The following is a 22,480-nucleotide window of genomic DNA, read 5'->3' as shown; positions in this document are numbered from 1 at the left end:
TGATGCCACTTGTAGAACCTATGCACAATTACTCAAGAGGGGGGGTGAATTGAGTATTGCAACAACAATGAATCTTTTTGCGAAAGTTAAAGACAATATACAAAAGTGTTATTGTACTAGTATTTTTCCAAGAGCTTAACTCAATTGCTAAGCATTTATAAGGAGCTTTTACTTTCCAATAGACACCAACTCAAATAAATTGATCAAGCTTTTCACCAATCGGACTTAAGCTATTCCTTAAGTACTTACGAAGCTACTTTTCGATCACAATTTATTTGCTCAAAGGTAAAAGACAATAATATTGAAGAGATGAGTTTGGAGAGATGCAAACGCTATTTAGAGTGGTTCGGCACAATCCTTGTCCTACGTCCACTTTCTTTCTCAATCGCTATTGAGAAGTTCCACTATTGCCAAGCTTCAAGGTGCTCGCGCAAAACCTTTTACAATCCGAGTCCTTAGTTTCTAACACCTCACGGTATATGATCACCACTCGTATACTAACCCACTCCACTTAGAGATACCTTCTCTAAGATTTGCCTTGAGTACTTAGTATACCTCTTTGGTATCCTCACCGACTATAGTGTTTATAACTCTTGACTCAACCTTGGAGATCACACTCCAATTTACAAAGTGTACAAGAAAACAATTCTCAAAGAATTGTTGAGACGAAATGAGTACTCTCTAGAAGAGTGTATGATTACAAGTTTAGCACTATTGAACCAAATGATATTGCTCTCTCAAATTGTGTATTATAACACCTTAAAAAATGTGTAGAATGAAAGAATATGAACAAGATAGTTTGCAAATGCTCAAGTATGTGAAATAAGGCTTCAATCCATCTATTTATAGACTCCCCAAACCTTAGAAACGTTGGGGAGTTAATGGGATGGAGCCTTTTTGTCAAAACTAGCCGTTTTTTATGTTTTTGAATCATTTGCATCGATGCATAACACTTTGCATCGATGCAAATGTGTCTTTGAAGCTGAAATTTGAATTTTCAACTAGGTTGCATCGATGCAAACATCTTTGCATCGATGCAACAAGTCGTCGCATGCTTTGCATCGATGCAAGATGAGTGTGCATCGATGCAAACCTTAAAGAATGGCTTAAAATCACTTCAAAATACTTAGGATTGATCTCAAACTTGTTGGAGTCAATTCATATGCTTTTGTACCTTTGAAAACAAGTTTTAAACCATTTGGCTAGCATCGAATTGCAAGATGTGCATCAAAACATTTTGTGAGTGTGTGTTGAGAGATTTAGCAATTGGTTCTTAACAAGAAGTTACCTAAGTCCTAAGACACTATACTTGTCTTCAAATGTTGTGGACTTGAGTTTCTTGTTGTTGTTGTGTTGCTTTCAACTCTTCATTCCTCAACGTTGAATGTTGGTTGATCTTTCAACATGCTTGTCCATTCAAGTTGTTTGTTGGTTTGTCTTTCATGTCGTTTGTTGGTTTGTCATTCATCAAAACCTACGAATACAAACTTCGCATACAAGCAACATGATTTACATTGTATACATCCATGAGCAACTAAGCATGCCTTATAAGGGTCAATAAAGCCATCAGAGCAAGTCTTGAGCTTGTATATCCATTTACTATTCATAATTTCTTGATCAGAAGGTGGATCAACTATGTTCCAAGTGTGTGGTTTTTCTAGTACCTGGATTTCTTCATGCATTGTTTGCTGCCAATTTAAATTTGTGGAGGCTTCTCTAAATGACTTAAGTTTACAATGATGAACAATAGTAGAAAAATAATGATAATTAAAAAGATAAGGAGATGGATTTCTTACTCTAGAACATCGAATGAAAGGAGGAGGCATGACAGTAGGAGCAAGATCATCGTCCGATCTAAAACCATCATGAGATGGAGAAGGTGCAAGAGTAGGAAGCCCGAGAGATTGACTTGACACATAACTTGTATTATAATCACTAGAAAAAAAAAAGCCAACTTTGAGATTAGTAAAAAAAGGCTAGGTAAACAGAATGGACTTAAAATAGGATAAACTAGAGAACATGTGATGCTCTTAGAATATAACATGATAAGATATACGAATACGTTAAGAGACAGGATTCCAACAATGATAACTCTTGTGTTTAGTACCATAACCAAGAAAATAACGCATGTGAGTCCGAGGTTCAAGTTTATTATGTTCATGAGGCTGAAGAAGAATAAAACGAATACAACTAAAAATTCGAAGAAAGTTGTAATCTGGAGAGGTATGAAAAAGATGCTCAAATAAAGTAATGTTACCAAGGACAAAAAAAATCTATTGATAACATGGATAATAGTGAGAATATTTTCATCCCAAGTACGCTCAGAACATGAAAAAAATGAAAGCATTGCACGAACAGAGTCAAAAATTTGAATATGCTTGCGTTAAGCTCTTCCATTTTGTTGAGACCTACTAGGACAAGAAAATTTAGACAAAGTACTCAATTCAGCAAAATAAATTAAAAGTTTGGGTTCTTTGGACTTAGAATGACTAGACAGAGACAATGGTATGGTCGGTGATGAAGGACATCGATATTGTTGGGAAAATGATCGAAAAACAAGAACAAAACACACTAGGGAAAGAGAAAACAAAGGGGCTATGGACTAATTTTTATGAAAAAAAATACATATATTCTGATACCATGTTAGAAATAACAGAGTAAACTAAAGAAACCATTGCATATTATTGAGAGTGCTCTGAATGGTAGAATATATAAGGGTATATATAAATGCTAGAAGAGTCAAAATAATAAAAGCGTAATATCCTATAATAAATATACAGATATACTAAATAATGTTAGTTGATGCTAATTGATTTTAAAACTTTAATAATTTCAAATTTTAAATTCTAAATACTAATTTTTAAATTTTTTGAAAATGAGAGTTAAATAAAGTTGGCTAATATTAATTATTAAAAGATAGTTCTTTGTAATTATTCATTTGATATATATTTTAAGGAGTAAACAAAATTAACTTTATACCCATGAAAGATGGATTTTTGCAGATAAAATTATCAGAAATCCTAAAAAATTATTTAAAATTCTCAAACAACCCTCCAATATAACTTAATTCTAACTTCTAGTTTTACTTAACACCACCACTCTCCTTATCCAAACCCTACCACCCTCTCATCACTACCACAGTCATCACCATCACCATTACCGCCAACTTCGGATCGTTGATACCGTTATCTTAGCTTGGCTCTCAGCATCATCGTTTTGGTATTTTGTCATCTTGTTAGGGTTCTTCAGATCCTGATAATTGACAGTGGAGTTGCTGAATTCGAAATACATTGGTATGCCCTTTTTGTGCTATCGAGGGGCGTGACACTGATGTTGAAGATCCCCTGAGGACGACCAGAGGGCCTTCAAATCTGACGTGTGACGAATCAACGGTTTGGCTTGCGATTTTCAGAGCGAAAAGAGGGCGAGATGAGGTTGCTGACGAAGATGCTGATGGTGCTGATGAGAATATCATGAAGCCATGTGTTGGTGTAGATCTTGATTATGATAATGAAATTTTTGAAGTTGAGGAAGTCCTCATCGACCTTGTACATGAATTTCTCGTTCCATGTTGGGTTGGTGTGACCAACTTCATCGGCAAGGTGATAATGGCGGTGGTGATGCCAGCGGTGGCGGTAGTAATGGTGATAATTGAGTATGAGAATGGTGGTAGGATTTGAGATTGGGAGAATGGTGGTGTAAAAAAAAATTAGAAGTTAGAATTAGGTTATATTAGAGGGTAGTTTGAATATTCTAAATAATTGTGTGAATTCATATCATTTTATCTGCAAAAATCCATCTTTCATGGGTATAAATTTAATTTCGTTTTTTCGTAGATAAAATTATCAATGTTCTAAATTTTCGTGAATACAAATGATAATGTATTCTATTTTTAGATTTTGAATAATTTCACAATATGTTGTATTTTTTGTCACGTACAAAAATTAAAGTACATAATCTAATGAAAAGGATGTGTTAACTACATTAACTTTATTATTTAGAGAATGGTTCCACTAGATAGACAACAAAGAAACTGAACAACGTGAATAACAGGCTGAAAATTGGGCCCAATAAAGTTTAAAAAAACACTCTACTCAAATTATCCAACTAAAAAATCCCCCATTCAGTAATTCAAAAGTTTTAACCATCCATTATACGCTAATTTACCAAAGCATCAGCTACTCCCCCAAACCCTCTGCCATCGCCGCTGTAGCTTGGTCTCCAACCAGCCCCATCGTCGCCGCCGGGATCCTCCTAACTGTCGTTAGTTCAACAACAAAGACCCTCATCGGCGTCATTCTCCTCCAGACCAGAAACAAACGGCGCCGCCGGGCTCCTCCTCATCGTCGCCCACCCCTAGTGAAAATTACCATCTATTTAAGGATAAAAATAATCATCTGCAGACCTAGTGAATTGAACATCCAACATATTTTAATTGTATATAAATAAAGCCAATCCAATCAAATAACTACCCACATAAGAATTAAAATAACTATCCGCATACCTACTAAAATGACCGTCCTAAAATGGTCATTGGTGAAAACGACATAACGACTAACACTACTGCTGCTCTTTCAACAGTTCAATAACTACCGGTAGCGGCCACTGGTGAGGGTGAAGGTTGTTCTCCAATGACTCAAGAGAATGAAACTGTACAACCTTTGCTGACCTCGCAGGAGAAAAATGAAGAGTGGCAGAAAAACAGCGGTAGCAGTGGATGGTGGTGGGTGGGAGGCGTGTTGGGCTGAGTGCCAGAGGGATAGGTGTGTCTGGATGACCGGCAATGGTGGAGGAGTGTCGAGATGAGCGGCGGAGGGGAGGATTGGGATGAATGACAGTGTGAGTGGATGAGGGAAAGAGGATTGAGATGGAATGAGAACGTGATGTGACGGTATATTAAAAGGAGATTATGTTGCCTAACCATAATAATTTAAATTCAAAAATTGATTATTCTAATACATTGAGAATCTAATTTTAATAATTAATTTAACCTTCTTTTTTTAAACCATTGTTCATGTTGTTCAACATTTACATTGTTTACCTATACTTTCTCTTTAGCGAAATATTTAGAGATCATCAGAATTTATTGTTTTTTTAATTATTACTTAACCATCAACTCAATTTATTTAGTGTAGTTCTTTTAGCCTAATAATCTAACAGCATATTTTATCCCATACCTTTAAATATTGATAGCTAACTGATAACTAAAAATAATAAATTCAGATCATTCTCTAGCATTCTTCTATTATTTATGAAAAAAAACTCTACAACTAAGTGATTTATCCAACCAAATTGTATAACCGTTTTTTATATTCACGCACGTTGCTTCTTCTTCTTCTTCCGTACACCATTGCCGCTGTTGTTTCTTCTTCTTTTTATCCTCATTTTTATTCATTTTTTTCTTTCGTTATTGTCATCGTCGTTGTCGTCACTACCACCATCACTGCCATCTCTTCTTCTTCTTCCTCCTTCCTTTTTATTTGAATTTTTTTCCATCTTTCCTTTTCATCCTCCTCCATCATCATCATCATTGTTGTGATTCTTGTCATAGACTTGAATTCGGAATCTTTATGTAGTTGTAGTATTCTTATATGATTTATGTTGATGAGTTTTCTGGTGTCATCATTTTCAAGTTTCAGCGTTATTATGAGTTAGATTCATTGTGATTCATGTTTCTATACTTGTTTGGAATTTAGTTTTTTCTGGTGTTACCATTTTAAAAATTCGGTATTATTTCAATTTAAATTTAGCGTGATTCTTGTCGTAGGCTTGGATTTGGAGTCTCTATGTAGTTGTAGTATTTTTTATGTGATTTAAACTATGTTGATGAGTTTTCTGGTGTTATCATTTTCAAATTTCAGTATTATCATGAGTTAGATTTAATGTGATTAATGTTTTTGTACTTGTTTTGAGTTTAGTTTTTTTCTGGAGTCACCAGTTCCAAATTTTGGTATTATTTTGATTTAAATTTAGTGTGATTCTTGTCATAAATTTGAGTTTAGTGTCTCTATGTAGCATCATCATCATCCTCCTCCTCTTCTTTCTGTTTCTCATTATCATTATAAGAAGAAAAAAATTAAATAAAGAAAAAGAATAAATATATAATACTGCAAAATTACCAAAAAGAAAAAGAGAAAAATAAAAAAAACGTAACAACTATATGTAGAGTAATAAAAGCGCGAAAAAAAAAGAGGAAGAAGAGGAGGAAGAGCGCAAAAAAGAAAAAAGAGTGCGAAGAAAAAGAAGAAACACGCGATGTTGTTACTAAGAGTTGGACCATAATGTTGTTACTGAGAATTAGGACGTGTCTATATGCTCTCACTAATAAAATTAATTTTTATTAAATTTAAATTGACTTGATCAAATTTAGTTGTCAAAAAAATTTGGATAATATAAATTATTTATTTGATTGGATGTCATCTTATATTAAGGAGGAGTAATAATTGGATTCAAATTTCTGAGTCTTTAATAAATCATAATTCAGATCTTGACAAATTTGAGCTTTTACATGTTTTATCATATTTTATTGGCTGGTTACGTATACATATCATTCAAATAATAATTCTGGTTTTGACTACTGATATATACGGACATGATTGTGATAATTTAATGAAGTTAATTAGCCACTTTCATATCAATAATTAAAAACACTCCATTTAATAATTTAAGAAATATGACACTTTATTGAGTTATTAAATTCGCATCACGAATACATTTTAAATACGATATTTTTTTAATATTGTATATTTTTTGTATTTAACTATAATTTAACAAAAAACTAAAAATACTTATCCTAATATATTTAGATATATTAATATCATGTATCAATATATTTAATTTTATTTTTAATTTATATTTTTAAAATAAATTTTAGAATAATATATATTATTATTTATTAAAAATATTATACTTTATACAATTAAAAATATTAAAAACGTTTAATAATATTAGTTTGTATTTTAATATAAAAAGATATTATAATTTTTAAAAAAAATATTTTATATATATCATAGCATATATCTTATAAAAAATTAAAATTAATATATTTGTATATCTCGTGTAATATTATGTCTAATATTCGAGTCTTAATTAATATCCGTGTTTTATAGGGTTGCACATGAATTAGATCGAATCAGATATATTTTATAATTCTATTTGATCCGTATTTCATTCATTGGATTGAATCGAATACGTTATCCGTTTTTTTTTAAATCGAGTCCAATCCGCATAATTAAAAAAAAAACTGTTTTAAGGTCTTATTTAACTATTTTTACAAAAAAATTAAAAAAATTTATTTTTTCTCCTGTTTAAGTTTATTTACTTTTAAAATATTATCAATAAAAATTCTCTTGAATAACAAAAAAATACAACATCTAAGTTTAATTATTTTAAGTTGAAATATAACATAAAAAAATTAAAAAACAAAATATCATAAAATTTATAAATCAACACACTAAAATTCATATCATATTAGAATTTACTTTTTTAAATTATGCTATTTGTATGAGACATACGAATATGCAGATCAATGGATCAGATTTGTGGTCTACTATAATATAGATTGAATCTGATTCGATCTGCGATTGAATAATATCTATAAAATTTGAATCGAATGCAAATTATTCAATACATGTGTAACCCTAGTGCTTGATAGTTAATAATAACCGATGTATGTGCAGATTGCAGCTATAAATGAGTTGAAGAAAGATCAAAGACAGCATACATAAGATCAGAGCCGGTTGAATTCAATATTTCTTTATTATTTTTTCTTTTTTTTTTCTTTCTCCGATTAGTACGCAACACGGTGGATGTAGTTTCGGGAAGTTTCCATGTGTCAGAAGCCAGTTTGATAGCATTTCCTCTGATATTTTTTCTCTTCAGAATCCTGAAAGTGAGAGACTTGCATTATTGACAGGTTGGAACTTGGAAGTTGGAACTGATCAAAGAACCAAATCTGTTCATTGAGACAATATTCCATCTATCAGGGGAAATAATGGAAAAGCTAATGAATTAAACTAAAGTGTCTAATTTTGTCCATGTTTTTTATTTTACTTTTTTATTTGCCTATTTTGGATGAACATTAGATTGTTAATTAAATTGTTTCAAGAATGAAAAATGTGTGGAAAAGTAGAAAAAATTGGGACTTAAGATTGAGAGATGCCTTGAGATGATACTGTAGTGCAATATGTATAGTCTATGTGATGAAAGAATCTAAATGAGACAAAGCAACACATAAAAGTATAGAGCAAATTAAAGTGAAAAGCATATATGCTGTTGCCTCATCTTTTTCTTATTACACCCTTTTTTATAAACAATAATTCAATTTATATGCAAAAATTATGATAGTATATCAAAATTACAAACTATCCGATATAAAATTATTTTATATTTTTAATATTCATTTTATTTTTTTAATTAAAAGATATAGAAAAAAACACATGCACGGGTACGAATAAATTTTTTTTATCATGTTATGGGGTCTAATTAAGAATTCCAAACTGATTAGAAGCCAACATACATGATTAAAACGAAAGTGCCTTGTCTTGTAGCAAAGTTTTTTTTATTTTTTACTTTTTTATTTTTTTTAATCATCATTCTTCTTTATTTTTTTCTAATCATATTTTTTAATTTAATAAATTAAAAATTAATTCATTACAAATAAAAATTTTATTTAAAATTTTGTTATTAATCAATAATTACTGCATAAATAAAATGATATTTAAATTTTTATATTTACTTAAACGAACTAATAACTAACTCAAATTAGTTATCATTCTCTCATCATTTTGCATTGCAATTTTGAACAATATCACTGTCTTGATATGTAGTTCTTGACTTCTTAGTCCAACTGTAAAAGCATTTTCTCTTTTTTGCAAAGTACCTTGGCAAAGATGCTCATAAAGTGGGACATACAAAAAAATATTATTTTTGCCAAACACCCAAAGACGATGTACTGCTCTACTTTGAACTCAATCCACTGCACTATCATATATGAATAACTTCCAGCTTAAACTTTGAATTTTCTGCTTTCTGTTTTAATAATTTTGGCCCCTACATATTTAAATTAATCTATGAATTTTAAATTGTATAGTTTTTTAGTGTAAAAATATTTCATATAAATAAGCATCTAATTAACAAAATACTATTTGTACACCAAAATTAATCACTAAAATCAATTACCAATATATTTGTGTATAAATATATATGTGATTTAATTTATTTTCAATATATTTATATTCCAGCATATATTTTATACTGATGATTAATTTTGATAGCTAATTTTAGTGTACATATAACATAACTCTCTAATTAATTATGCATTATCATATTTAGTAAAAGAGTAATACTACCATGAGACTAATAAAATTTATTATCTTTTATTAAGATTTAATCAATAAAAATACATTTTATGTATAATATCTAAAAATATAATATTAACTAAATTTTAAATTTTAATTTCTGAACCCTAAATTAATTTAATAGTATAAAATAAATTATTAATTAAAATTTTGATTAATATTGATAAAAAAAGTACTAACCCCAAAATATTTCTTTTAGTAAAATTAACTATTTTTCACGAGATATACAAATACAATAAATAAAATTACACCGTTACACTATTAATAGATCACAATTTCTCAGATGATCAACTAGCCACAAGATTCCAGAATTATATTTATTTAATTATTTAAATGGCATTGCCGACCCTTTCCTTTGGTAAAGCTTTCCAATAGGTGGCTGAATATATTAAAAAGAAAAAAAGAAATTAATGGTACAAATAATAATATATTAAACGTAATAAATATATTGTTCTAACAAGCTAAGGCGCTACCTCATTTAAATATTTTCAAGTTGTGTATGCATGATCAGCTCCTCATTGAATAAAAGAAATTGAAAACATTTTATTTTTATTTATTTTTAAAATTTAATTATAATCCGTCAATATAAAAATATTTTATATAATTATTCAATTATATTTATTTTTGTTATTAAATTATTTTTTTATTAGTTTAATATTGATGATAATTATAATAAAAATATATAAAAAGTACATAAAATTTTTTATTTTTTGTTTTCTTCATTCATTAAAAATTATTAAAATAAGAAAATTTAATTTTTTTCCTTCTCTCAACTTTTAGTCTTTTTTTCTCTCTTCTAATTCATCAAACTTTTAATATCACAACTTAAATAATTTAAGATTTAAATTTTTTTTAATTTTCTTATTTTAAATAATTATTTATAAAATTAATATAAAAGTAATTTGATATATTTGTAAAATTGATTTTCGTGGTATGAAAATTAAATTTTGATTTTGATATTTTGAAATAATGATGGCTTATTATTTAAAGAGCAAGCATGGGCATGTTAACTGGTATAAAGACCATCCTTTGTGAGATCTTGCATCCACCACCACTACCATCCTAATTGCTTTTAGTTTCTTCCAATATTATTCCACATCAAAAACCTTTCTCACCACTTTTTCATTTTATATCTATCTTCCCATTCCCCTCACACCACTTAGCTTCTTCTTCAAAAACTGCACTGTCTTCTTCAAAATCAAACATGGCAGGAGGGAATAATAAGAGGAATCAAACAAGCCCAGTGGGAAGTCCAACATCAGGGAACATCTCAGATAGTTCTTCATCGAAGGAACAACAAGACAGGTTCCTCCCAATTGCAAACGTCAGCAGGATCATGAAGAAGGCGCTGCCGCCGAATGCAAAGATCTCGAAGGAGGCGAAGGAAACTGTTCAGGAGTGCGTGTCTGAGTTCATAAGCTTCATAACTGGTGAAGCTTCCGACAAGTGCCAGAGGGAGAAGAGGAAGACCATCAATGGTGATGATCTTCTTTGGGCCATGACTACGCTTGGTTTTGAGAACTATGTTGGACCCTTGAAGCTTTATCTCAACAACTATAGGGAAACTGAAGGGGACAAGACTTCCATGCCGGTTAATCATCATCATCATCATCATTCTCCAGAACCCAACAATCATCATCATGGTGTTGCTGATTTTGCAGGTTTTAATGGTAATAATAATGATGGAGGGTTTTACTCTGTTGGGCCTCATCAAGTTCTGAATCACAGTACTATAACTACTGCGACTACTACTCCATCAAAGAGTTTCAATAATCATCATCAGAGTGTGGTTGATAATGTCAATGGTGATGCTGATGCTAATGCCAACGGTAATGATAATCGTAGGTTGATGATGCCATCAGACCTACGTAGTTATAGGGTTGAATGGTAGTTAGATATTATTTTTACCTGAAAAATATTTGTTATTCTCGTTTTATATAACATATAATATAATATTGACTCGTATCATTGAATTAGAATTCATATAACAAGCAAGTAACTAAACAAACTTTTATTAACAATAATACTTATAAAAATATTATTTATACACTAAAATTAGTAATTAATATATTTATTTTGGTATAATTAAATATATTATTTGTATATTTATTTTATTTTAATTTATTTTTATTATATATTTTATTTTAATAGATGATTTTAATCTACGAATAATATATTTGGTAGGTTTTATGTATATTGAACCATTCATTCTTAGTTGCTGAACTAACTTATTGTGTTTATACTTGGCTTTAAATAAAAGGTGCAACTGTTGTTTATATTCACCTTTTCTCTGTTGATGTACATTAACCCTTACATACATAATTAAGTGTTTCGCTTAGGGAAGCTAATTTATATGTGGTTATCAAATTAATTTGCTAATAAACTGATTAAACCCTAGAAGGTGAAGAATTGTGCAGTCTAGCAGATAAAGCTTAATTGAAGTGAAAATAAGAGCTACAGATTATTAAGCTTCATCCTACTCCTAGGAGGACGATCATTTTTATATTTATATGTATTTAATTTACAAATAAATTGAAATGTTAAGGAAAACCCTATAGGGGGAAAAATTCTTATCCACTTGTCGAAATTAAGGAGTTTGGTTATTCTAGAATAAATTAAACTTTGACCCAACCCATTTGCGTTATCACGATATCGTTCTCAAATTTCACCAAAGTGGACCGAATAGAAAATAAAATAGAATAATCACCAAAGTGGAAATGTATGAATATCATCTTTGAACTTGATAAATGATTAATTAAAACAGTATAAATGAAGTAATATTTTATACTACTTTTTCTTAAAAGGAAAGAGCTCAATACCGATGTGAAATATAGTTCAATAAAAAAACAAAATCAAAGAATAAACTAAACCCAACAAATACAAACATTTTATTTCAACTGCTACAAATATGCGAATAGATTCTCAATTTCTTTCAATTGATGTTATTAAGTATGATTTTTTACCATTTAACATCTTTAGTATATTTTGTCTCATTCAAAAAAATATATAATGAAAAATCACACCTTACCATATCAATTAAGAAGATCTGTTTTTCCTACAAATACAACCAACTAAAACAAAACCATAAAAATTTTCCACTCCACTCCTATGGCCTAAAGAGCCAGTCTTTTGCAACTCATCTCAGCTAGAAACAAAGGATTTGCATAGTACACGAAATACACAGTACAACATATAGGGGCGGTGCTAGAGTATTTTCTTAGAGGGGATCAATATAAAAAACATATATTTATAAGATGGAAAAGAAAAATTAAACTGTATTCATAAAAAAATTTATTTTGGAGGAAGGGGGCATTGCCCCCTTACCAAGTACTAAGCTCCACCCCTGACAACATACATTATTTTTACTTTCAAAAACACCTAGTCAATCGGCCATTAGTATTAACTACCCTATTTTTTTATACTACCTATCTTGAACTTGATAAACACTCAAACAATCTTAACCAAGGCATCACATAGTATTATTGTCGTTTAATTTTCCCATTCACTCTCCGTTGCATGTTGCGATCAGAGAATATAAAAGCCTCATCATGCCTGCTAATGCTAGCATATTTAGTTTTAACCCTTGAAACGTCAAAATTATGAGTTTGGACAAAATTTTATTTAGTTCCAACTAAAAATATCAAAGTTGACATCAATAACATTTTGAAACTAGTCAAGCTATTAACCCATCACATTCAAGGATCAAATTGTCCCTTCACTGAAAAAAAAAATTACACATCACCCACGATGTTGTAAACTTATAATAACAACAGCAGATTCAGAGCCTGATACGATAAATAAATTTATTTTTCTCATTTAGCTTCTAATCAAAACTGTCATACACCTAATTTTGAAGGGAAAAAGAATGACCTCGAAAATAAAGATAGCAGGAGCCACTTGATCTGCTGCTCCAAGGAGCTCAGAAATTCTCTACAAATTTGATGCCAGAAACATGTCTCATTTCCTCCTTAACACCTGGTACAATTCTCTAGGATTTCTGACCTACAATTTTACATTGTATGTTCATTCCGTTTAGACAACTTTGACAAAGAAAACTTGATAGAAGCTCCAGGGGGTTGCCTCCTCGACTTCATATAAAACAAAATATGTTATGGTAGGCAAAACAAGCCAGGATATTGTTGTGATTGTCTTCAAGCCATTCACAGAACCTCATGAGCCTTTCCGTAATACCTGTTTATGAATGGAGACTGCAGGCACAAAATGATATTCTCAGTCTCGGTGCTTATAAGTGCAAGAATGCATTCTGGATGTAATCAACTTGAGAAAGGTCGCATCAGAAAATTGCCCAATCACTACCTTGACATTTGATACATCAGGTGCATCTGGCGATGGAACAGGGTAGAACTTGTAGAATCTCATTTGCTCAAATGCAGCTTTAGTTTCCTCGCTCATTTCTTCAATGGCTTTTCTCCGAGCTTCTCTTGCCTACAACAAGGAAGGAACAGGTAAAAATCAGGAAGTAATAAACTATCTGCAGATCCAGCAGCAGCAAAGGTACCTCTCTATTAGCTCTCCTTGCTTCGCGAACTTTTTCCCTGACAAACTCCTGATAAAAGAAAAGTATCAGTCACACAATGTACTTAAAAATATATGGAAATCATGAACCAGCTACCTATTAGCCATTATATGGTACCTTGAATGCATCTTTTTGGTCTTCTGACAACTCCTCCTCCTGTATGAGCCTATCAGTAAACTCCTGCAGAGTTGAAAAACTTTAATAAAAAAGGCAACAAGGCAGTGAAGCAGTGAAACACGGATAAAACAATTACAAACCAATCCCTATCTATCTTTAATCCCCGCCCCACAGAAGAGTCAAGATTTCTAGAACTTAATAACAGAGCAAAGTGCAGCCAGTAAGCAATGAGCATCACAAAATGACAGGTGAAAGAAACATAAAATTTCCTACAAAATAATGTCAGGCTTTATAAAAATCGGCTGCTATTTAACTGTGAGTAGCAAAAGGATAAGTCCAATTTCAAAACTGCGGCTATTAGCTGGCTTAATCTTAAGTATTTTAAACTACAAAAACCATAAAATTAATTCATTACCTCAAGCTCATCAAGTTCCCAGTCAAACTCACAAAAGACCTGCAACAAACAAAACCCAAGTATAACATTTTGAGGGGAAAATATTAATGATAATAATAATATATGTAGCTCAAATCAGCCCATCTTGCTACAATAATTTATAGAGTGACCCCAAACAAATAAAAGAATGCACTTCCACTAGTAATAAGTTTGCTGATCATAATTACCGGCTTTGGCTCAGCTGGATAAATTATTTGAACCTCGGTGCTCTGTTCAAGTTCATCTTCCTTAAACGGTTGGTAGAAATCTGTGCATCGGACAGAAGAAAGCATTCATAAACAACTTCTCAATAGGAACATTAGCACTGACTGACTGATGATTAGCCTATCATGCCTCAATCAAAATCAGCCAAATAACAGTATCCTGTATTTTACTTAATCAAATTGCAGAAAGATAGTGAAATATCACAGGTATCTTCTATGATCTATCAGCTAGAAGTAATATACAATGTCTAAAAAACCAGAAAACTTACATGGCAAGCAGTACTCAAATTTCTTTAATCTATCCAACTTCAAGTGCTTTAAAGCAGACCTGCCCCCATATATATCATGAAACAGATGAGATAAAGTTATTCGCAAATTTCCTATATCAAGGATCAACTAATCAAAAGTGCAAGGAAAACAAATTTAACATGCAAACAAACAGCTACTAGGTACATGATTAATTTGTCGTTTTATCAGGCTACAAATAGAAAAACAAACCAATAATTGTTTTTAAATTAGTATTGATGACATTCAAGCTATTCCAATAATTGTCCACATATTCACATATTCTTTTCTTTCATAAGGCCCGAAGATCCAAGAGTTTACTTTACAAAGATCAAGAGAACTTAAAAGATGTAGGTATAAAAATAGCTTCAACTTCAAAGAAATCATTTACCTTCTTTGAGTGCATCTTAGGATAAATATTTGAGACTTTAGTCTATCAACTTGGCTATCTCTGTTGAAGACATCAAACATATGAAGAAGTTCAGAGATGACCAAGAAGCAATGTTTGTTACTTACATATAATCATCATATAATAATACGAAAGAAACCACCAAAAATAAATTGGAGCCAGTACCTGTTTTCTAAGGGAATATATGGAACCCAGTCCATTTTCATTTGTTTCATGGGAATTATTTCTTCAGCCTCCCTCTGAACTGAGTTAATCCCAATTTTATCAGATGGTGGAAAAGGTGATACAACCTGTTTGCAGGAGAAAGTTTTTAATATTTTAGAAATTAAAATAATAATGGGGAAAAAACATAATTTTCCAATCAAAATTGATGCAAATCTGAATCAACATGTATAACTCAGCAATATTCACATACAATGAAGTGATGTTTCTCAAAATAACGCCTCAACACCAAGGTTTAAGAACAATTTCTATAGGCTATGTACAAGAACCTTGTCAAGGAGATACATACACAATAAAGATCGAAGTATCATATTAAAATTTCCATATTTGCAATATAAATTATCAAACAACATAATTTTCATGTAAGATCTGTTAGCAATAATCAATGTACTCAAAGCATCTTTATAATAAAGTAGATAGCCAGTCCAAACACTTACAGCTACAACAACAGGTATGCAGACAACTTTGCTTTCACCTTTAAACATGACCAGTTGAGCTGCAGATGACAAGATGGATGAAATGTCAGATAAATCAACACAAACCCGGAAATGGTTATCTAAAAGTTTCAAATAGACTCCTTTCAAAATGATAGTTTGCATGCTACTTACGCTCAGTACAACCAAAGAGATAAACCTTTTTCTCATATAAAACACCACCCTCTTCAAATGCATTCTGAATACAACACAAGATATCATCAGGAATTTGTCAAATAAAATAAAACTCATTAAGAAAAGAGCCGCAACAGCCACAATGTCAAATACTCACTTCGAGATTAGAGAAATCCCACTTGAATTGATAGACAGAATCCAACTGGTCCCACTGGAATTATAACACAAGGCAATAATAAGAAAAAAATGTCGAACAGAAACAGCTAATATGAACTCATAAAATGGAGAAAACCCCAGAAAAAGGTAACAAACCTCTGTTCCAACGGGAAATGTTTCTATCCACAAGTCTTCCTACACAGCCCATATTGTCAAATATTATCAGCATAAGCAATACAACACAAATATTTAATAATTAAAACTCAATCTAGTCACGTCACACCCAATATCCATATCCCCACAAACACTTCTCCCGAAAAAACAGAAGATCGTCAAAATACTATCATTCAATACAGAGTACAATCTAAAACAGTTAAAAGCCACTTCCAACTATAGCCATAACCAGTAACTAGTATTATTAACGACAAAATCAAACATCCACACATGTTTAAAAAGGATTCTTCTACACATTAAAAAAAAAAAGCCACAATATCTACACAAATGACACAACTCTACCAGTAGCCCAGTAATGCTATAACTTGGTTCTAGGTTGCTTTCTTTTGTAATTTCAAAATATATCTTACCTTTATTTTGCATTTTCATCTATTTAATGAATAATGTGTGTTTTAACTCGGGATGTACTTTTCTTTTTCTTGAAAATGTACAAGAAAAACTAAAAATAAACAAACAAAACAACGAAGAACCTATGATAGAAAACAAGGCTTCCAAATAGCGTATGCTCCTGTCCAGTACCATAAAAAAACATACTAACACTAAATAATACTAAAGCGAAGTACCAGCAATCCAGCATCCACCAACACTTAATACCACCTTCGTATCACCTTGTATCTCACCAACGAGCCCCCTTTACTGCTCATTGTTCTTCCCCGAATTTGCAGCAGCAACGAGAAAGGAAAAAAAAAACTCGAGTATTCCACTTCTAACAATTCCGTTTGCATCTTATCAAACCCCCATCTTTTACTGGCAAAAACATTACCTCGTTCCTAGCAGTCTATATTGACCATAATATACAGAAGAAAGTAAAAATCCAATTTCGCATCGAAGAAAGTAACCATCCAATTTCGCATCAACTCCTTTCTAGAAGGAACCGCAATCTAGCTCAGGAACAAATCCTTCATTGACGCTGGCATAACATATAGTCTTCGTACTTGTCGTAGCAATACACAGCAAATTTCCATGAATGCTCTCGCAGCCATTAATAATATTGGCAACAAGAAGTTTAGCAAAATCAAAGAATAAACATGAACACATATCGGAACTACTATATGATGCAAAAGTAAATAGGGATTGTACCAAGTTGCGCTTATCTTCGAAGTACTCGGGTTCGGACTGAGGCTTGGCACGCTTAGCTCGTGGCTTCTTGTTCTCTTGAGAAGATTTTGGTTGGTTCTGAGTGGCCTTTCTCTTTGTTCCTTTCTTCATTGTGCGCTTTGAGTTCGTTGCAGTTGCAGTTGCGACGTAAATGGACAACAGAGAATGTACAAGAAGAAGAAGAAGAAGAAGAAGAAGAAGAGAGAAAGAGCGAAGAAAGATAGGGTTTGTGTTTGGAGCCGCGTGAATGGAAGGCGCTGGATCCGGATTCAAATAGAGAGAGAAATAAAAGAGTTTTTTTCAAATACAAGATTGGAGAGAGAAAAGATGGGATTATATAGGGAAGGGTTTTAAGGCATGCGCCAGCAGCGTCAAATCAACGCTGCTTTTAAAAACAAGGGGCTTCTACATTGTCTGCAAATTTTGATCTCCAAAACAGCATACATAAATAATTTTTACCGGTTCCTAATTTTATTCCTTTGACGTTTTTTAAAAGCTAAATAAATTACGATGAATTATTTTAATAATAAAATTTGAAATAGAGCTAATCTTTGTTTTATAAATCTAAGGTTAAAACTTGGGGTCACTCTAAAATCAGCCCAAGCATTTTGGGCACATCTGATGCACCATGTAATTAAGATCATTGGATTATGTTAAAAAAAATCCAACGGTTGAGATGATATTAATTTAAAACTTTTTAAAAATTAAATCAAAGGATATAATATGTTTCAAAATTCTAAAAAGACCCCTCCTCTTCCTTAGAGTAAAACGAAACCCTCCCTGTCTCTGTCTGCTAATCTGGGTAAGGCCGACTAAAATGAAACCCTACTCTGTCTCTGTGTGCTAATCTGGAAAACGCTTCCTTGGACGAATGCCGACGGCATCATCCCGGATGCCGGCGTTACCAATGTTAGTGCCAAGAAGGCCATGACACCGATATTATCGAGGACAACGGTGAAGGAGAAGAGCAAGATTACATGGTTTGGGTGACAAGAAGACACGGATGGGGATATAACCATGTGTTACCGTGGTCATTGACGCCCCGTTGGTGGTTTCGAGCTCCTTCTCGAATCTCGTAAGAATTTTTTCAATGCCAATTTCTGAGAAATCACTTGTTAGATCTCGGTAGAACTACACTCAAGATTGTAATTACTATAATTTGAAAAGCAAATTCAACAAAAACAAATTGCAGATTGTACGATAACAATTTTTTGTGTGCAAAGATTTAATTCTGGAAATTTTATGCTATATTACTGGAAGAAGGTTTAAAATAAGAATTTATATAGTACTTGCATTCAATTTCTGATTATGTGGATATCAAAGGGGGCTTCATGGGTTGCAATTTTGTTGATTTCTTCGTTATGATTCTATTGTTTGTAGAAGACGTTAATTATTTTATTGTGATTTTTCTCCTTTGTGTTAGAATAAATTGTAAATTTCTATGGTTACCTGCCTGCCTTGTTTCAATAGTTAAATCTGAACAGTCAAATATGACAGCAAAACTATTCTGGTCAACTCCTTTGAGCCTTGCCATGAAAATTTGAAAGTTCACTATTCTTGAAATATATCTCCTCTGACCATTATGTCCCAAATGCTTCTTACTATTCAGAGAACTAGAAAAATAATTAAATGCATGAGCATGAAGCTTGGTTCAGTATTCTCTCATTTTGACTTATTGGCTTGTTTTTACTTTTGTGTGGTTTAGGTCTATTAAACTTCTAATTTGGTGAGTCTAAGTTAAGTCCATGACAATAGAGGCATCATAATCAAGAGTGAAATTTTATTCACCAATGGAGATTGGGAGCAGGTGGTCATAATACCTTTTAGCATATTTTTGTTTCATTCTACTAATAAACTTTTAGCACAGCTGGAGCCTGAATTCCAACCACCAATATTAGAAGTGGTTCAAGCCTCAGTACAGTTGGTGCAGCGAGCCAACATGAGCAGGCGAACTACTTTTGGATCTGATCAAGGAGGATCCAATCGAGGGAGTGATGTACCCGCCATACTTTTGGATCTGATCAAGGAGGATCCAATAATATTGTTATTTTATTGAATAATTTCATTTTATTTGAGCTAAAGAGTTCAATTTTGTTATTAGTGAACCTAGACGATTCTTTTTGTTCCATTTTTTATTTTTTATTATATTGAATTGGTTGTTTATAATGTTATGTGTATAGCTGAATTCAATAAATTTGGATACCTTTTTTCTTTGCCCAAGAAACTTATTCTTTTTCCTTGTCAAAATCATATTGGATTTTTTGCAACTTTAAGGTTGATATCTGAAGAATTATTACTTTCATGCATATATATTAATGACATCTTCCAAATTTTTGAGCTATATTCTTCAGGTTTTCATGTGGTTAGTAGCTTTGGTTTAGACGAATCTTTGACAAACATAAAATTTTCTTGTCATGAAATTGTACGTGAAAAGCTTTTGATTATTGCATTTAGCATGGCATAAAGCTTCGGTGGCTGAATTGGAGGTAAAATATTAACCAAAATTTTCTTGATATGGTGTAGGATGTAAGATCAAAACACAAAAAAATCATACAAAACTGTATATTGTAAGTATAAAAAGAATGGTTAAATTTCTTCATCAATTTTTCATCATTTAGGCTTCACGAAGGATTCAATATAAAGCAATGTTGGAGACTTGCAATATGATTAACTAAAAGTCTAAAATAAATTATTCGTAACAACTTAATGTATAAAAAACTACTTAAAAGCAATTCGGAAAAGAAAATATCAATGATACATCATACTTCATTCAAACTATACCAGCATAAAATCTTATAAAAGAAGACAGCATGGTCAAACAATGACTATATGCCAAACTCTTTCACATGCAATGCCTTACTCTAAACTAAATAACACCACTAAAGCATGAATTCAATTGCAGGCCTATTAACAGGATCGTGAGCCAAATGCAGCAATCTCTTGTACGTAAGAACATCCACGTCTCTCTCAACATTCACATCCAGTGCTTACCTGCATTCAAATAGAAACCATCATAAGATTAAAAAAAATTCAAACATCATAGCCACGCATCCACATTATTCTATAGCCTTCTGAATGATTCCAGCTAGTGATGGGCTTATGCTATACCAACCAATAAAGGATCTTTTCTTGCCTCACAAAGTATGTTCAACATGCCAAAATAAAAACTCTAGCAACAAAAAGGTTCTGTTCTTGCCTTTAGTGTGCGATGTAGCTACTGAGTGCTCCTTTAGGCACCACCAGAAAGCGGCCCTTTTAGGCACAATAGTGTGTATATGATTTTCCCAGAAGAATTTCAAAAGCTTCTATATTTTTTACCGATCCTACTTTCACCCTGCTATTATACACAAATGCAAAATTAGATCTCACTGTAGAAAGATAGCTAGAAAAATGCAAAACTACAAAATAGGAGAGAAAATAAACATATTTAGCATAACCAGTAAAAAGCATTTTTCAATTTTGATCATCAAGTATCGACCCCTTTTTAAATGTCATCTTCACATGAAGTCCTTCTTGCTTTGTTATCCCTATCCCAATATGCAGGCATGTATTTGTCAAGAGATAGCTTCCTACTGAATGATTCAAGTGGCTCTTCTAACAGAGGACCGCTGTAATGGTGCTGCATCTGCAAACTCGTGTCCATGACCATGTCACCGTTCAGTATACGAAGAACCTTGAATAAACAAGCAGAAATAATTTTTGAAACAGTTAGGCACTTAGGCAGAGAACACAACCTCAAATGTCAGAGTTTCTATCCTGTCCTATAAATATTCTGCCCTATTAGAGATCCGACTAGGCGACTACTATGGAAAGAAATCCATAGGAATAATCTAGTTCCAAATTACACATTTGTTCTGCTCCGCCTCATCATCATCATTTGCCCCTAGATTTAAGAAGACGAATGAAGCGAAGAGAGAAGAGAGATACTGGGCTGAGGAGATACAAAAAATATCACAGCCTCTTTCCACCATTTTTTTAATTGCTTTAAGTTCTTAATTGAAAAATTCTATGCAATTGACAAATCTAGGAACTCATTGATCAAACTCTAAATCAACTTCCAAACACAAATCACACTATTAACTCTACATTGACAAGTAAAAATATGATTTTTCTTTTCATAACATCGAAAAATCAAGTTAGAAATGAAGCACAATGTTGAGAGAGGAAACCTGAATTATAGCTCCAGTTGAACAGAGCAGAGCTTCAGGCGGCGGCAGCGGTGAAGAAAGACGCAGTCACAGTGGCAGAGGATGGAGAAAAATGTGGACTTAGGGTTGAATGGAGTGCGTACAAAGAGAAGCAAAAACGAAAGGAATTTGTGGTAAATGTAAAAAAATAATAATTACTATTCAACCCCATATGAGGCATATTTATAAATTATTATTTGTGCACATCAGAAAAGCTCAAAAGAGTTGAGCTTATTATAGACAGACCCTAAAACTTGGGTAAAACAAGTAAAGAAACTAAACACATATCAATGTTATATGAAAGTTCTAAAATAAATATGTTATATGCATGTCTTTTTGCCAATTTATATGAAAATCGAATTTATTATATTCGATTTAGGTATAGTCAATATAATTTGAATTAATATAATTCGATGTAGTAGATAAAATGTAAAATCGACTTATATAATTTCAATTTTTAGTTGGTTAGAAACGTCGTTTTGGTCCTAAATCCAATGAAATCTACACACTTTTGAGATACAATTATATCAGATAAAAATTCGGTTAAAATTGGGCTGTTAACATTACCATCTTGTAAGTTAGCATGTGAAAATATTCAAATTTCCAATACT

At 31.9% G+C, this 22,480-nt stretch overlaps 2 protein-coding genes across 2 annotated transcripts; one reads left to right on the top strand and one right to left on the bottom strand.

The window, feature by feature from the left end:
- Window positions 1-10,396: 10,396 nt before the first annotated feature.
- Window positions 10,397-11,323, top strand: LOC130969858 (nuclear transcription factor Y subunit B-like). Its single transcript, XM_057895760.1, has one exon. It carries the CDS (start codon window positions 10,564-10,566, stop codon window positions 11,248-11,250), a length of 687 nt encoding a protein of 228 aa, XP_057751743.1. The 5' UTR covers window positions 10,397-10,563; the 3' UTR covers window positions 11,251-11,323.
- Window positions 11,324-13,053: 1,730 nt separating this feature from the next.
- Window positions 13,054-18,005, bottom strand: LOC130970330 (protein HEAT INTOLERANT 4). Its single transcript, XM_057896387.1, has 14 exons — window positions 17,665-18,005; window positions 16,507-16,545; window positions 16,352-16,405; window positions 16,195-16,258; window positions 16,024-16,082; window positions 15,530-15,654; window positions 15,347-15,406; window positions 14,940-14,998; window positions 14,635-14,714; window positions 14,429-14,467; window positions 14,014-14,076; window positions 13,879-13,926; window positions 13,677-13,805; window positions 13,054-13,567 (listed from the first exon to the last, which is right to left on the bottom strand). Exons 1-14 carry the CDS (start codon window positions 17,791-17,793, stop codon window positions 13,520-13,522), a joined length of 996 nt encoding a protein of 331 aa, XP_057752370.1. The 5' UTR covers window positions 17,794-18,005; the 3' UTR covers window positions 13,054-13,519.
- Window positions 18,006-22,480: the final 4,475 nt, after the last annotated feature.

Source organism: Arachis stenosperma, chromosome 3 (genome assembly GCF_014773155.1).
Source record: "Arachis stenosperma cultivar V10309 chromosome 3, arast.V10309.gnm1.PFL2, whole genome shotgun sequence".
In the NCBI taxonomy this organism is placed as follows: domain Eukaryota; kingdom Viridiplantae; phylum Streptophyta; class Magnoliopsida; order Fabales; family Fabaceae; genus Arachis; species Arachis stenosperma.
This window is presented reverse-complemented; position numbering and strand designations above follow the sequence as displayed.